At 41.3% G+C, this 16,982-nt stretch overlaps 1 protein-coding gene across 1 annotated transcript in view; it reads right to left on the reverse strand.

The window, feature by feature from the left end:
• Positions 1-16,982, reverse strand: part of MGAT4D (MGAT4 family member D) — a 109,041-nt gene that overhangs the window by 5,400 nt on the left and 86,659 nt on the right. Inside the window, exons 9-11 of the mRNA XM_074950029.1 lie at positions 10,377-10,507; positions 4,736-4,843; positions 1,239-1,432 (exon numbers count right to left, since the gene is read on the reverse strand). Of these exons, the coding sequence (XP_074806130.1) occupies positions 1,239-1,432; positions 4,736-4,843; positions 10,377-10,507 (433 nt within the window). The remainder of the gene's footprint in view (positions 1-1,238; positions 1,433-4,735; positions 4,844-10,376; positions 10,508-16,982) is intronic.

Consider the following 16,982-nt stretch of genomic DNA (forward strand, 5'->3'; position numbering starts at 1 on the left):
TAGTAGTAGGATTTTATATTTGTATTTTGTATAATTTAGAATAAAAGATAAAGAATAATCATGTAGCATGCATTAAATGTATTGATGTATGATTTGACCATATCCTGCCAGCCGCCCTTTCTGAAAGCAGAAAGGAATGGCCTAATGGGCCATTGGTAAAGATGCATCAGCAAGAATCTTGTGGCTGAAGCTGATTTCAAGGCAGTAACAGACCTTTAGGGTCACCACTTTGTTGTAGGTTTAGCATTTTGAAATAAGTAAAAGAATGCAATGATTGTTTTCTCCTGCATTGCAGTTTGATGTTCCTGTTCAAATTCTTTGTGTAAATCAATTCTGTTTTGTGTGTGAATGAGGAATGTGTGTGTTAAAAGAGAAGTGTGAAGGCCATCACTGGACCAGATGTTCTAGGGAGGAATCGAGGACGGATATAAAGGCACCAGGAGGTTGCAACATGCCCCTATTGAGATGTCAGAGGAGGGCAAATTGACGACTCTAAAAGATGTGGCAGGCACCCATCAATGGGGACAAAAGAACTGATCAAAACCAGCATGGGGTAACTCCCTAAAAGGCTAATAAAAAATAAGAACAATCTAAAAAAACAAGCATTCATCAAACGGCAATTGATTACAGCATGACAGTGCAAAACTCATTGGTCCCAATGAAGGAAGATCACTATGTAAACAGGGTTCTTTGCCATGAAACTTTGGATTCGTCCTGACAAGACTTCCCCGGAGCATCGTGTCGTGACCGACAGAACCCAGCTCCTCTCTACCTGACATCAACCTAGCTGGCCAATGGATTGATCCGGACTCTGGACTGGTAACTATAACATCGACTGGCAGGTGTGTGTGTGTGTGTGATTAAATGAATATGCTAATTGTTGTATCGCCAATAAACACGGCGTATTGCCTTTTCCCCTGAAAAAAATCCCATGTGCTTCTTATAAGCATAATAGTGTCACCACTCAATCAGTTGTTTTTCACTGTTTTCACTATAGGGTTTACACTTATTTTTGTTTCTTTGTTAACTATTTAATTTTCATTCCTGTGAGAAGTCTAGAATTCATAAGCTTTTAAGGAAGAAGTGTATTTCAGGGAAAGCGTTAAAAAAGAGGAAAGGGGCATAGCAGACTTATTTAAGTTGGCAGTTTGTGAATACTCGAGCAATAGAGAATTGGTAATCTTGACAGGATTCAAAACTGGGTATAAAAGTATCCTACCATATCATTTAGTACTTACCCTTCTGCTTTCAATGGCTGTAAAAAAGTGAATAAGATATAATCTCCAGCCACTGGAGAAAAAGCCCAAAAACAGTCCATTCCTTCATAAGCCTTTTCCAAAGTATAATGCTGGAATATTCTTAGGCTGGTAGTCACTTTTGCAGGGGGGTTAACATGTGCTTTATGTAGCATGTTTTTGCCAAAATCTTTATCCTGGTAGACACAAAGAGAAACAATATCACATATAAAGACTCATAATTCAGTGTTCAAATATCTTGGATCACAGAGGGCTGTTATAGAAAATGAAGAGTTATTATCTGAACTATTTTCATATAAAATGATACATTTAGGTTTTAAATATTGCATCCCATATTTATGGGAGCTCCTTCAGTGAAACCACTAAAACTCAACAATATGTTGTGTAACTATAAACTTTATCAATCATTTCCTAAATGATGTAGAAGCTTTTCCAATGGGCAGGCTGTTCCATAATTTCCCATTATACCTTCTTCTGTAACATCTGGTATAGGCCACGGTCAGAGACAAGTGGACTACACAAACCATTGGTCTGATCCAATATGGTGATTTTTATGTAATCATACAGCACTGACTGAAGTCTTGAAGTCTTGTACTTAAGTGCTCTTATATGGTGAGAACAACTGCTTTATTGGAGGAGGTATGCCACAGGCAATACAGACCTGTGGTGCATTACTAATGGGGGGAGCGTATAAGGAAAGGCCAGTATCTAAGGAGGAAAGGCTACCAGAAGGAATCTCTCCATTTCCTCAGGAACCTCAGGAGAATCTTTGTGGGTAGACATCCGATGAAGTGAGCTGTAGTTCACGAAAGCTCATGCTCAAATAAATTGGTTAGTCTCTAAGGTACCACAAGTACTCCTTTTCTTTTTGTGGGTAGACTAGAAATCAAGCTCTATGCTAGTTTGTATTATTTACATTGTTTATGTAGCCATTCCAGAGTCTCTTGAGACGGTATTTGCATATGACTACTGTGGATTTGAGATGATCTAGACGTAATAAAGGAGGCCTCCTTGAGAAGGTGTTTTTCCCCCAGTTTAAGTAGAAGAGCCTCTGATTGTTTGTAGTAGGACACTGTAATTGAAAAACCCACTCTTGACCTCATGTGCCTCTCTAAATACCATCTCATCTCCCTTTCATCTCTAAGCTCATTAAATGCATTGTATACAATTGCTGTCAGGAGTTCCTCTTCCCAAATTCCACCCTAGACCCTCTCCATTTCAGCTTCCACCCCTTGCACTCCTCTGAAACAGGTCTCACTAAAGTCTCTTATGACCTCTTCCTAGCCAAAGCTCAGGACCAGTACTCCATCCTCACTCTCCTTGACCTTTCAGCTGCCTTCAACACAACTGACCATGCTCCTCTTGAAATATTGTCTTCCCTTGGCTTTTGTGACTCTGTCCTCTCCTTCTTCTCCTACCTCTCTAATCACTCCTTGTGTCCTTCGGAAGACCTGCTTTGTCCCCCCCTCCAACTTTCTGTGGGGGCTCCAGACGGGGTCCTTGGTACCCTTCTCTTCTCCCTTTACACCTTATCGCTACGTAATCTCATCTGCGAACGCAAATTCAACTGACATCTCTACGCTGACGACTCTCAGATCTACCTCTCTACTCCAGACCCATCTCCTCCTGTCCAAACTAAAATCTCAGCTTGTCTCACTGACATCTCCTCATGGACGTCTAGACATCAGCTCAAGTTCAACATGGCTAAAACAGAAACTCTTTTCTCTCCCCTCCCCATCTCCTGCCAAGCCGACCACTCTACCTCCTTTCTCAATCATTGTGGACAACACCACCAGTCCGCCACCCAGTCCGGTAAGCTGGGAGTTATCTTTGACTTGGACTTCTCTCTAGGTCATCACATCCAGGCTACGTCTAAATCTTGCAGATTCTTTCAGTATAAGATCTTTAAGATACTTTTTTTCTTATCCATCCACAGAGTGAAAATTGTCACTAGGCTCTCATCTCACATCTTGATTACTGTAACATTCTTCCCTTGGCAGATGCCCCACTCATATCCATTCAAAATGCTACTGTAATGATCATTTTCCTAGCCTGCCACGTTGACCACATCACCCTTATCTTTGAATCCCTCCACTATATTTTACGTGATAAAAGGGGAGACAAACTACATTGGTGGGGTATGTAAGGGTTAAGTAAAGACCTGGGTAACTGCTAGCATGGTAATAGGGAGTAGGCGCGGGCACACACTGTCTCTTCGCTTGATAAAGTTGCTACCCTTTTCCCTTCCCTTCTGCTTGTTAAGGATTGATAAGCATTGCAGCTGCATAAGGAATGTGGGGATCTAAAGGATACTTTTTGTGTAAAGCAGTGTTATCTCCCCTTCCCTTCAAGCTTGGGGTCATGGCCCCTTCCGCCCTTCCCTGAAAACTGCTGATTAAGGGAATTTGTGGCTGCATTTATTGCAAAGAAAGGTATCTTCAAAGTAAAAATGTCAGTAGAATATGCTTAATGCTGTAAACAGTAAACAGGGGCGGGGAAATTATATTCAGTATATAGCTATTAATATTCATTGTGTAGGCATACATATTACTCTATAAGGGTTTTGGGGGTGTTGTAGTAAATGCAGGTATTTACATACTAACTTAGATAAAAAGAGTGTGCTGTAATTAATTCAGTGTTTACTTGACAATTGGGTCGAGGGGAACAAGTACAGCAATAAAGAAGCCCGTCTATTCAATCTGCCTCTGGGTCCTCCTGCTCTATCTCTAACACATATGTCTTCACTTTCAATGCCTTTCATGGTCAGTCCCTACCTATCATCTTCCATTAACTATTGAGACGTTGACTCCAGCCTCTGCTCAGCTCCTGAGGCCAATCTCCATTGCCTACTTGTTAAAGTTTCAAACAAAGACTTTTGTGCTTTCTACCATGCCACCCCTCACAGTTAGGAGGTGGGCCTCAAACATCTGCAAAGCTACCTCATTATCCTCCTTCACATCCCTCCTCAAAACTTTCCTTTGCCATGATGCCTACAAAAAAATTGACAACAGTTAGCATGCTGGTGTCCTCAGACCACGGCTTATCCTGCTGACCAATATTGTCTCATTGTTTCCTTATGCTTCCCCATTTGTCTGTATCCTTCTGTTGTCTCTTGTTTTATATTTAGATTGTGAGCACTTTGGGGCAGGAACTGTCTTTTTGGTGTGTCTGTACATTGCCTAGTACAATGGGCCCTGATCCATCCAGAGGGATCCTGGGCACTATGATGGTACTACTACTAATTAATTGAAGGCCCAGACTCAGGGAAGATATCCTAATATGTCCTGTGAGTGTATTTCCCCCACTCAGTTCAGATTACAAATTAATATGGTCCTCTCATCTCTCTCCTCCATTAATCTGACTTCTGGTACATGAAATTTATCACCAAATACACAATGTTTTTCGGTTCAAAAAGCAAACAAGTCAGAATTCACACAAATAATTTAGAAATATAGTGGAAAATTTTTTAAGAGTCTTACTTTTAAATTCTGTATTTTTCCAACCAAAGATGAATGAATTCCCACGTGCTGAAAAAGAGATGGCTTAGAACGGATACGTAAATAAGCCTTTTGCTGTTCACAATGTTTCTGGAAAGGAAATAAAAAGGGTCATGTGTATGAATTTTTTCCCCCTCAACAACAAAGAGATCCGTCCTACCATCAGTAATTCAATTTCATTACATAGCTATAGCTACAGGCTTTGTCCTGCAATCCATATTCACAAAAGTAATCCTTTGGTGAGTATCCCAATGACTTCAGTGAGACTCCTTAAGAACCATTCACATAAGGCAGAATTGGAACTCTTCACTTAAGCCTCTATTCTCTCTGAACGTTTGAATGTTATTAGGTTTTGTTTGGGGTTTTTTTGGTCAAAGAAATAACAATAGGAGAAATCAACTAAAGACCACTTTCCTATCTATATTTCTGTCTAAAGTGTGGAGGAATGTAATCCTAGCACAAGTTTAGTTGTATTTTATTGCAGGTTCTGTCTGAAAAAATTCAGTTTGCTTTTTGAGCTCATCATATCACTTTTACCAAACAGCTCTGACCATAATCTGCATTGACCATCTTGTTGTAGATCCTGGTCACTTTTCCACTCCTGGCTCTTTCTGTTGTGTTTGATACAGGCAATTGTTACAACATTATGCTGGATCATCCTGAAAATGACGTGGAGCTCTCAAGCACTGGGTTTAAATCTTAGTGTTCTAATTTAGGTATAACTTCGGACAATTAAGTGACAAACTGGGAAATGCAAGTAACTGCCGTTCAGTAAGAATTTCTGCAATGTCTTGTTCCATCCGTGTGTTTTCTCAGATATGAGAATATTCCCCTAAAACTGATTTGTGCTCTGGATGTAAACAGCAGTGCAGTTTGATACACTAAATATAGTAGGCCATAATGATAAATATAAGGAAGCCTCATGACTTAAATAGAATAAAGCACAAGACTACAGGCAGAAGCTGGGTTCTACTCTCAGCTCATCACTGAATCACTGTGCAACCCTGGTAAGTCACTTAACCTCCCTGTACCCCAGCTTCCACATCTTTAAAATGGGCATGATAATATTTAACCAACCTTGTAAAGTGTTTTGAGCGCTATAGATTAAAGGTGTTATGTAAATTCTATCAGTACTAGGTAAAGTGAAAAGGGATGGAAAAGCTGCATCTAACTAGCTCAAATGCAAAATCTCAGATGGGATTTATGGCTCTTATCGAAGTACTAATTAGATACACAAAGATAGCTGAGAGCATATAAATAGAAAAAAGTGTTTTTATATTTGTGGCTAAAGCAGATGTTCAGTAAAACAATGCTAGAAAAGGGGAGTGAATGCAAATCAGTGCACTGGCAGCTGTTTCTTTAGAAAAGGGTGCTACACTTTTGAAACAAAAAGATACAATTTGACACGTTATTGTCCCTGCTGGTGGAATCAATGTGTAGCTATACCATATTTTACCATAATCACAGTGACTACAAAATACTACACCAGAACCTTGGTCCCCAATAAGTCCCTTTTTGTGCCACTGCAGCAATGCAAAAGGGACTTAACCACCTTAAAGCAACTTAGGAGGATATTGCAATCATAGAGGAATCCTCAGTAGGCCTAGGGTCCCAGCCTAGGGTGTGTTGTGTGCAAAGGTAGAGCATGATACACTATAGCAGGGGTTCTCAACCTCTTTCTTTCAGACCCCTCCTCCCGCCCCACAACATGCTATTAAAATCCAGGGCCAGAGTGTGGGGGTGGGGGGGGGGAGAGGACTTGGGGCTCTGACCACCAGGTGGGGTGGGGCCTTTGGGCACAGGCATAATTTGACTTCTATTTGGGGCAGGGGACAGGGCCTGGCAGGACTCAGGCCAGCTCCACATGCTAGAGCCCAGGGAGGGAATGCCACCTCCACCACGGGCCACACCTCAGCAGGCCACCCAGCCTGTCTGGGTTGTAGGGACAGGGGTGCAACCAAAAATTATAACTCAAAAAGGAGGGCTCATCTTAAAAAGTTTGAGAACCACTCAGAATGCAGGCAGGGGATAGCTAGGAGCTATATGCAAGCAGAGGGTAGTTCAGGATGGAGGCAGGGAGGTAGCTAGAAGCTGTGTGTTTTAGCCCTATGGGGGACACCGGGGCTCCAGGCTTCAGCTCATGACATCAGCCCCGCGGGGGGCACCGGGGCTTGAGGCTTCAGCCATGGGGGCTTGCACCCCCGGCCCCAAATGGCTCACAGACCTCCAGGGGGCGACAGACTCCCGGTTGAGAACCACTGCATTATAGGAATGGTGAGTCTACTCTAACTTGTACTGAAGTTCAATTAAGATCCTTGCAATCCTCAGGATCCAGGGGAGAAAATGGGAGACAACCAACAGATTTGTTCCAATCACACTGTGAATGTAACCTTAATTTATATATGCCTCAGTGACTTTTAAATATCAATTTGATTAGATAACCAATTTACCTGATAGGTTTCAGAGTAACAGCCATGTTAGTCTGTATTCGCAAAAAGAAAAGGAGTACTTGTGGCACCTTAGAGACTAACCAATTTATTTGAGCATAAGCTTTTGTGAGCTACAGCTCACTTCATCGGATGCATACTGTGGAAAGTGTAGATCTTTTTATACACACAAAACATGAAAAAATACCTCCCCTCCGCCCCACTCTCCTGCTGGTAATAGCTTATCTAAAGTGACCACTCTCCTTACAATGTGTATGATAATCAAGGTGGGCCATTTCCAGCACAAATCCAGGTTTTCTCACCCCCCCACCCCCATACACACACAAACTCACTCTCCTGCTGGTAATAGCTTATCCAAAGTGACCACTCTCCTTACAATGTGTATGATAATCAAGGTGGGCCATTTCCAGCACAAATCCAGGTTTTCTCACCCCCCCACCCCCATACACACACAAACTCACTCTCCTGATGGTAATAGCTCATCCAAAGTGACCACTCTCCCTACAATGTGCATGATAATCAAGGTGGGCCATTTCCAGCACAAATCCAGGTTTTCTCACCCCCCCCCAAACTCACTCTCCTGCTGGCAATAGCTCATCCAAACTGACCACTCTCCCCACAAGAGTGGTCAGTTTGGATGAGCTATTGCCAGCAGGAGAGTGAGTTTGTGGGGGGGGGGGGGTGAGAAAACCTGGATTTGTGCTGGAAATGGCCCACCTTGATTATCATGCACATTGTAGGGAGAGTGGTCACTTTGGATGAGCTATTACCAGCAGGAGAGTGAGTTTGTGTGTGTATGGGGGTGGGGGGGGGGTGAGAAAACCTGGATTTGTGCTGGAAATGGCCCACCTTGATTATCATGCACATTGTAGGGAGAGTGGTCACTTTGGATAAGCTATTACCAGCAGGAGAGTGAGTTTGTGTGTGTGTGTGTGTGTGTTTTTGGGAAAAGGGGGGGGGGGTGAGAAAACCTGGATTTGTGCTGGAAATGGCCCACCTTGATTATCATACACATTGTGAAGAGAGTGGTCACTTTGGATGGGCTATTACCAGCAGGAGAGTGAGTTTGTGGGGGGGGGGGGGGCGGAGGGTGAGAAAACCTGGATTTGTGCTGGAAATGGCCCAACTTGATGATCACTTTAAATAAGCTATTACCAGCAGGAGAGTGGGGTGGGAGGAGGTATTGTTTCATGGTCTCTGTGTATATAATGTCTTCTGCAGTGTCCACGGTATGCATCCGATGAAGTGAGCTGTAGCTCACGAAAGCTCATGCTCAAATAAATTGGTTAGTCTCTAAGGTGCCACAAGTACTCCTTTTCTTTTTGCGAATACAGACTAACACGGCTGTTACTCTGAAACCTGTCACTAGAAACTTGTCGTCATCACTCTACTTTTGCCAACTTGAAGCAAACACAGAAGCAGAGACACATGCTATTTTATCTTCCTGGTTTATGTATGATTCACAAACTTATGGGCTACCAACTTTTTTTTTTTTAAATGAAAACTAAGGGCTCAGTCCTTAGGAGCTGAGCTCAGCACATCTGAGGAATACGGAGGGGGAAGAGGTGACATTATAACATCTTTCCATCACTCCTTGTTGGTGCATCAGACGCATATTGGGGCCACTTCAGGCCCTGGATAAATTAGAGCTCCAGGGTTGCCAGCCCAGGATGACTGGAGTAAAATCCTGGTTCCTCCTATGCTTAAGTGGGGAGTGTGAAACGCCATGCTGGGGGAATCCTCAGCTGCCTCCTTAAGGCAGTTTTAAGTCCTCTTTATACTGGTGGAGCTTAAAACAAGCCACCTTCTGCCATCCCCAAAGCTCATCTTCCCTACAGCGTGTCATCATAATGAGTCTTTTTAAGCCCACTTGCTCAACTCTCTTCACTCACCCATTTACACATCCCATATCTTTCTCACGTGGAGTCATTTTCCACCCATACCAACAAAAAATAATACACATGCAAAACACTTAAAAAAACCACAAAGAGTGAGAACTGTCATTATCCTATTCTCAAGTAAAACCATCTGCGCTCTAAAAACTAGGGTGGAGGGAAACCTCTTGTTGCCCCCCTGTAGTGTAGTCAGCAGTCCTCTTCAGGAGAGCTTAACCTAGCCCAGGATCTAAGAAGGCCATGACTGGTGACAAAAGGCACCACAGGCTGTCTAAGTGTGGGAGTTAGAGAACACTCAAGTACCATCTAAACAAGTGAAAAGGAGTGTAAAAATAGAACTATTTTAAAGAATCACACAGTTAAAATGCTATTGGAAACATTTGGAACTCTAGAAATGGCACCTTCTCCAATATTACCTGGAACTGTTTATTTCAGTTTCAGTTAAAACAAGTACATTAGGTTGGTTTTGCTCCAAACACTTTCCTGCATTATTTGCAAACAAATACTACAGCCTTTTCCTAACTCATGAAACCAGACAGTGAAACAGACTAGAAACAAACCAGTCTTCCACTTCTAAACAGAGGGAAATATAAAAGGTAAATAGCATGAACAGTTTCAAACAAATTAGATTTTAAAACTGGTGGTTTTAATAAACTAAGGTGTTGATTAGTAATGCATAAATTTTATCTTAAGTATCCTAGCAGTCTGAAAATACTATGAAATCAAATGCTAAGTCTCAATACAATATGCTACATAAGGCTCTAATTCTGCAATTGACTACACAGGCAAACTCCTGAACCCATAAGAAGCCCCATTAAAATCAGTGGAGCTTCATGTAAATGCAAAGTCTGCCCACACAAGCCATCTATAGTACTAGAACCTAAATTCTTATTTTTCCTCATTAGGTTTCTTAGAAGGAACATTTTAATAGTTTGATGTTTACTTTTAATCTTTGTTCTTGCCATTTTAATTCCCATGTTGCCATAGCATATATTAAGTAGCAAGCATTGCTTTTACTGGTTAATAATATAGTTGTGTATGCTTACTTCATTCCGGAATGAAATCAAACAAACTATTAACACAAGATGTCCAAGCTAGTAGTTCAGTTAAATTATACTTTGAATCACATTACAGTACAATCCCCAACAACTGTTTACAAATTCCAGACTGCATAAATGTGTTTTAGGGATTTTTACTTTTCTGTTTTTGAAACTGAATCATGTATTAACTGTGATTTATAATATAATTTATTTTGTAGTCATAAAATATGGAAATACTTACTGGATCCTTTTCTGGATTGCATACTTTAACCCAGAGAAAGTGGTCTAGAAGCCAGTCTATGGGCTTATCTTTGTAGAACATTAAAAAGAATTCTACTATGAGTGGTAAATCTTTAGTCCTAAACAACTTTCCTGAAAACAAAATAAAAGAAATCACACATTTCAGTCATATTTAGTCCTGTTGCATATCACTACAGCCCATGTTTTCTTCCTGCACCCAAACACATAGGGTAGAACCCAGACCTTACTGAACTTAACAGAAGTTTTACCATTAGAATCACAGAACCATAGGACCACAAGGGTCATGTAGTTTAAACCCCCTGCCAAAATGCAGAATTTGTTGTGATTAAACCATCCAAGACAGATGGCTATCCAGCCTCCTTTTGAAGCCTATCCAGCCTCCAGTGAAGGAGCTTCCACGATTTTCCTCAATATGTTTGTTGGAACCTCCCATGGTGGGGGAACCTCCCATCAGTGGGGTCAGGCTTTCACCCATAAATTGTGTCTAAACAAGGAAAGAGCATGATTTAAACAAAAAAAACACAAAACAAAACAATTCATCTCCTGTTTACTAATCCCATATGAAACACCTGTTAGCACGTACTGTAGATGCAGTTAAACACCTTTAAAATTGTGTTAAGTGTTGGAGTCGATGCTAGATGGGAATACAGCACTTGCAGGATTAGGCCTGGTCTACATGTTCCAGCCTTATCTTTGCTGGCAGTGTTGGATCATATTAAAGAAGTTCTATATTAAAATCACAAATGAGTTTGATTCCCCATAGTTCAAATTCCAGGGTATTACTAATTAAGAGGTCTCTTGGTTTTTGGTATTGTTTCTCTCCCTCTATGTGTGAAACTTGCAAGCTGCTAATTGCGTTAGTACATTCTAAGACAGAGTCTGTTCTCAAAGCAATTCACACAGAGAGAGAGACTCAAAGCAATACTCTGTAACAACAGAAACAGCACCCAGAGACTCCCCGCCCTTTTGTTGTATTAACAATTGTGATTAAAATAGAGATAGAGGATGTATGTGGATGGATGCTTGGTGTGGGTAATAACTGAATGATCAGGGAGGTGCCAGCCTAAGAATCCAGTGTCCATCGGCTGAAGAAGGCGTCAAGTGGAAATAACTAGAGGACCTCCGGAGGGCAGACTGGAATCTACCCAACAGCCTCAAGAATGGGAGAACCAAAGAACAAGATAACATCTAGCAGCACGGAGCAGTCAGGAATGTGCCATCTGCTGATTGATTCAGCAACAGCATGATGAAGCAATTGCCATAGACTGGCATAGGAAGAAATTCCTATAAAAATGGACTCTAGAAAGTGAGAACTTTGGGGTCTGATTCTGCAAACCAACTTCCAGGAGCATCAGATGAGCATCTGACAAGGCCCTGCTCCCTCCTCATGTCCAGGCCACCTGGCCAGTGGCTTGGCATGAGCAACTCTAAGGCTGGTAACTATGATAACAACCTTGCAGAACCTGTGTGTGCGCGTGTGTGTTTGTATGAATGAATGTGTGAATAAATATGAGATTGAATGGAATGTTATAACTATAACTAACTGCTTACTATGATTCTTTCTGTATTCACAATAAATGTGGTATTTTGCTTTTTTCCTTTTAATAAGATCCTGCTGGTTTTTAATTTATTGGTATAACATTTTGGTGGAGAATTGCGAAAGGGGGAATACTGGTAAAAAACCTCAGTTATTGTAAATATTGGTGTGCACACCGCCAGCTCTATTGAGCTAGGCATTTCTATTAGGTTAACCAGACCCGCTGGCCTCCGAGAAGGTAGCAGGGGACCCGCTGGCCTCCGAGAAGGTAGCAGGGAAAACAGATTAAACTAGACCTGCTGGCCTCCGGGAAGGTAGCAGGGGACCTGCTGGCCTCTGGGAAGGTAGCAGGGAAAACAGATTAAACTAGACCTGCTGGCCTCCGGGAAGGTAGCAGGGGACCTGCTGGCCTCTGAGAAGGTAGCAGGGAAGAACAGGTTAACCAGACCTGCTGGCCTCCGGGGAGGTAGCAGGGGACCTGCTGGCCTCCGGGAAGGTAGCAGTGGAAAAACGCATAGATTAAGCTATGATTTCAGAATCTAGGCTGTGTCACTTGCTAAGTAATACCAGGAGTGACAAAGAGATTGAAATATCCATGTTAAGATGTTTAAAAGAAAACAGGGTAAGCCAGTACCAGAGGGAGGAATGGAGTCAGAAGGAACTCCAACCTCACCTTTTGTTAAAGAAATTACACCTTTTAAACAAATCCTTCAAAAATTTGGGCACAGTCCTTGGACTAAACAAGCCCTAGCTGATGTCTGCACTATTTCGGACCTGGAGGATAGATTGGCTCAGTATATCCTCATATACAAACCTTCTAGTGCTGCCAAAAGAGATGCAGCAGCAATTTGGTTGTTGTGGGAGGCATGTAAGGATTCTTCCCTCTGCTTGTCTTCATGTAAAGAGGAAAAGGCACAAATGGAAAAGGGAGCAGACAATTGGAAGGCGCTGGCTACAAATACCCAAAGCCAGCTGAAAATAGTGAAAGAATACAAAAAGAGTGAAAAAGTTAACTCTGCAGAGGCTGGAGGGACGCAGGTAAAGGGGGAGAAGGTCCTATGTACGGCACCCCCAGGCATAATTACAAAGAGAAAAGAGTAAAAAAGTTAACTCTGCAGAGGCTGGAGGGAATTAAGCAACTAAACTTTGTGAAAATGTTAAAAAGGAAAAGTGTTAGAGAAAGAGCATTCTTGGTTTCTTTGCAGCCATTCTGAAGGAAAAATGGTCCCTTTTCCAAAGGAATGTCTGTAAATTAGCCAGGCAAAAATAAACTACCTGATTAAAATCATTTGACTGGACAATTTAGTCAAATTTGCTAAAAGAACATAAGGGGGTTCTATTGGAACTTAACTGCCTCAAATGTATAAAGGGAATATAAGATGTAAAAAACAGAGCAGTGTGGGATGTTAAGGAAAAGAAAATGTGTATGTATCTATCTGTGTGTGTGTGTAAATATGTAAAGTTCTAAGGACCAATTGGTTTTGTTTTTGTTTTAAATAATGCCACTAAAAATTCATTTGACTTTTTAATTCAAAGTTGCAAAACTGACAGACCTTTTTGCTAGACACAGGTAATTAGTGTTGTTTGGCTTTGGGATTTGGCATTTAACCCTTAAAAGGTAACTCAATGCTTTACAAAATTTAAAATGTTTTTAAGTTGTGGCTGCAGCAGGGCAGTCAAAATCAGGAGAAAAAAAAATTCTGGATTCTTTTTGTTTGTTTGGTTGGTTTTCGTTTGGTTTTGTAACAAAATAGCAGATGAGAGCTGTAGAAAAAAAAATAAGAAATTAAAAAAGACAGTGCCCCTCTGAAGCAACAGCAGGGATGAGGTGCACAAAACAAAAAGAAGCAATGTTAGAAACACTGAGTCTTAAAATGGCTCTGAGTAATCAGACTGTCACTTGGATAAAGGTACATGAAAACTTTCTGTAAGCAAAAAAAAAAAAATAAATAAAATAATGACACCTTATGATCTGGATAATGTTATAGAAGTTAAACTATGGAAGGAATGTGCATTTGCCCCAGAACATGTGCAGGGTATATTGTAGAAGGGGCAAAAGAAATGCAAACATACCATGCTACTTAATTAAAATGCTATTAGGGCTCCAAAGGGAGCCACAATAGGTTGGGATTTCTTTTTCAGATTGCTGTGTGTTTTGGAAACAGAAGTTAAAAGTAATCAAAACTCTGGTGAAAGTTGTTTGTGTCCCTTTTAAGATAGAGTCTCTGAGCTGCTGATGGCTTTAAATCCAAAAGCAGGAAGCGTCTGTTAAAATGCAAATTACCTAAATGATAAAGGAAGGAAAGAACTAGCAGCACAAAGGAGCTGCAGATAAAGGACACACCTGGTCAGCAAACAAATTGTCTAAATAAAAGGCATGGGATAACAAGATAATTTTAATAAATGTAATGATAAGTACCCCGTAACAATGTAGAGTGTGTATGATTTTTGGAAAAATCCTTTAAGGTCATATGGTAATGATGCTTCTCAGCTATTACCTGTAAATAAACTTAAAGCTTAACACAGCAGGAAAAACATTATAAACTTGGTCTGCTGTATAAGAAGGGAAACTGAGGTACCCCACCTCAGGGATTTAACGACTAAACAGTGGGATAATTTCCCCATAACCCTTAAAAGATAGAAGCCATTGAAACCTGGCCTGCCTATAGAACAAAAACAGGAAAATGTGGGGGCAATTCCTCCGTTTTGCCTACAATCAGCAAGGGTATTTGTAAAAAAAATATTTTAAGCAATAATCTGGCACCCCAAAAGGGGTAGAAACATGTTCTTTTTGTCTTTCAGAAAATCAGGAAAAGCTGATGCCAGCTGAAAAGCAACCCAATACCATGAATCTACTGTCACAATAGAAATTGTGTTTTGTATTCTATGTTTTGTCTTGTTGCTAGCACTGTTGTGTGTTTAAAAAAAAATACTAAAGACCTGCAGGTAATTAAAAATAAATTAAGCTCTCTGTCCCAACTACAGGACAGCCTGATACAAAAACAAGTACATGCCAATGTAGACTTGGTCCAAATTGGTCTGGGTAATCTAAAAGCCCGATGGAATCTTTGGCAATGGCTTAATACTACCACATGGCTTATGCATAAGAAAAAAAAAATTTAGAAGTAGGAAACTACACAGCCATAGCTATGGGATGCACTGAAATGCAGATACTTGCACTAGCTACTTTGGAACACGAAATGTTCTGGGTCATATTGGGAAATATTAAGGGTTTGATGCATTTGTTAAACAAAGAAAGAGATCACTGTTTGACACTTATCAATATGAATGGATGCAATATGTTTCCAGTATTGTAAAACCAGACTTGTTAATGGGAGAAATTGTTGTCAAAATTGCACACCAACAGTCCCTGGAGGCAAAGGTATTGAAGGTTAACCCACTCCCCATATTACACATGGGATCCTTCTGGCTACCCTGGACCTCAAGCCATTGGGTTGGGGAGGGAGGGAAGCTATTGGACACTAGAGGTTGTACCGAATGGACTCCTCAAAAGTGGGTGTGCCTCACCTTGCCTGTTGCCCCAGAACCTTGTAGTAAAGATACATCACTAGGATCATGTATGTGGGATGAATTGGAATCACAAACTCAAATTGCCTCACAGTACCTTCTTTTGAATAGGCTACATAGAAAGTGACACTGACGATTATAAATCTTAGTGTCAAAAGGGGGATTATGTTGGATCATATTAAAGAAGTTCTGTATTAAAATCACAAATGAGTTTGATTCCCCATAGTTTAAATTCCAGGGTATTTCTAACTAAGAGGTCTCTTGGTTTTTGGTACTGGTTCTCTCCTTCTATGTGTGAAACTTGCAAGCTGCTAATTGCGTTAGTACATTCTAAGACAGAGTCTGTTCTCAAAGCAATTCACACAGAGAGAGAGACTCAAAGCAATACTCTGTAACAACAGAAACAGCACCCAGAGACTCCCCGCCCTTTTGTTGTATTAACAATTGTGATTAAAATAGAGATAGAGGATGTATGTGGATGGATGCTTGGTGTGGGTAATAACTGAATGATCAGGGAGGTGCCAGCCTAAGAATCCAGTGTCCATCGGCTGAAGAAGGCGTCAAGTGGAAATAACTAGAGGACCTCCGGAGGGCAGACTGGAATCCACCCAACAGCCTCAAGAATGGGAGAACCAAAGAACAAGATAACATCTAGCAGCACGGAGCAGTCAGGAATGTGCCATCTGCTGATTGATTCAGCAACAGCATGATGAAGCAATTGCCATAGACTGGCATAGGAAGAAATTCCTATAAAAATGGACTCTAGAAAGTGAGAACTTTGGGGTCTGATTCTGCAAACCAACTTCCAGGAGCATCAGATGAGCATCTGACAAGGCCCTGCTCCCTCCTCATGTCCAGGCCACCTGGCCAGTGGCTTGGCATGAGCAACTCTAAGGCTGGTAACTATGATAACAACCTTGCAGAACCTCTGTGTGTGTGTGTGTGTATGAATGAATGTGTGAATAAATATGAGATTGAATGGAATGTTATAACTATAACTAACTGCTTACTATGATTCTTTCTGTATTCACAATAAATGTGGTATTTTGCCTTTTTCCTTTTAATAAGATCCTGCTGGTTTTTAATTTATTGGTATAACAGCAGCGGCATGTGGTGTATGTGTAGCTACAATCCACAGGGAAAAGCAGGCTGTGTGTGTAGCTGCATGCCACAGTAAAAGGCTCTGGGGCAGCAGGGAAAGACTCCAGCAGCTCCCCAATGCTGGAACCATTACCTACTGCAGGTTGCTGCTGGAGCCTCTCCTGGTCAGGGAAAGGCTCTGGCAATGAAAGGAACCTGCTTGGGAGTGTATTGAACAGTGTAGAGTACATACCCTGAGGTTCAGGCATGTCTTAACTCTCTTCACCTAAGCAGTGCCTCACCATCTATGCTGCTATCTATATCCATGCTAGGGGAGTGTACAGTGTATGTTGCTATAAGATCGTCATAGCCAAAGTTGAACCAGTTTAGCTAAAGGTGTAATCTTAAATGGATTTAGTTAAACTGGTGCAACTGTGTGTG

Source organism: Natator depressus, chromosome 4 (genome assembly GCF_965152275.1).
Source record: "Natator depressus isolate rNatDep1 chromosome 4, rNatDep2.hap1, whole genome shotgun sequence".
Taxonomy (NCBI): domain Eukaryota; kingdom Metazoa; phylum Chordata; order Testudines; family Cheloniidae; genus Natator; species Natator depressus.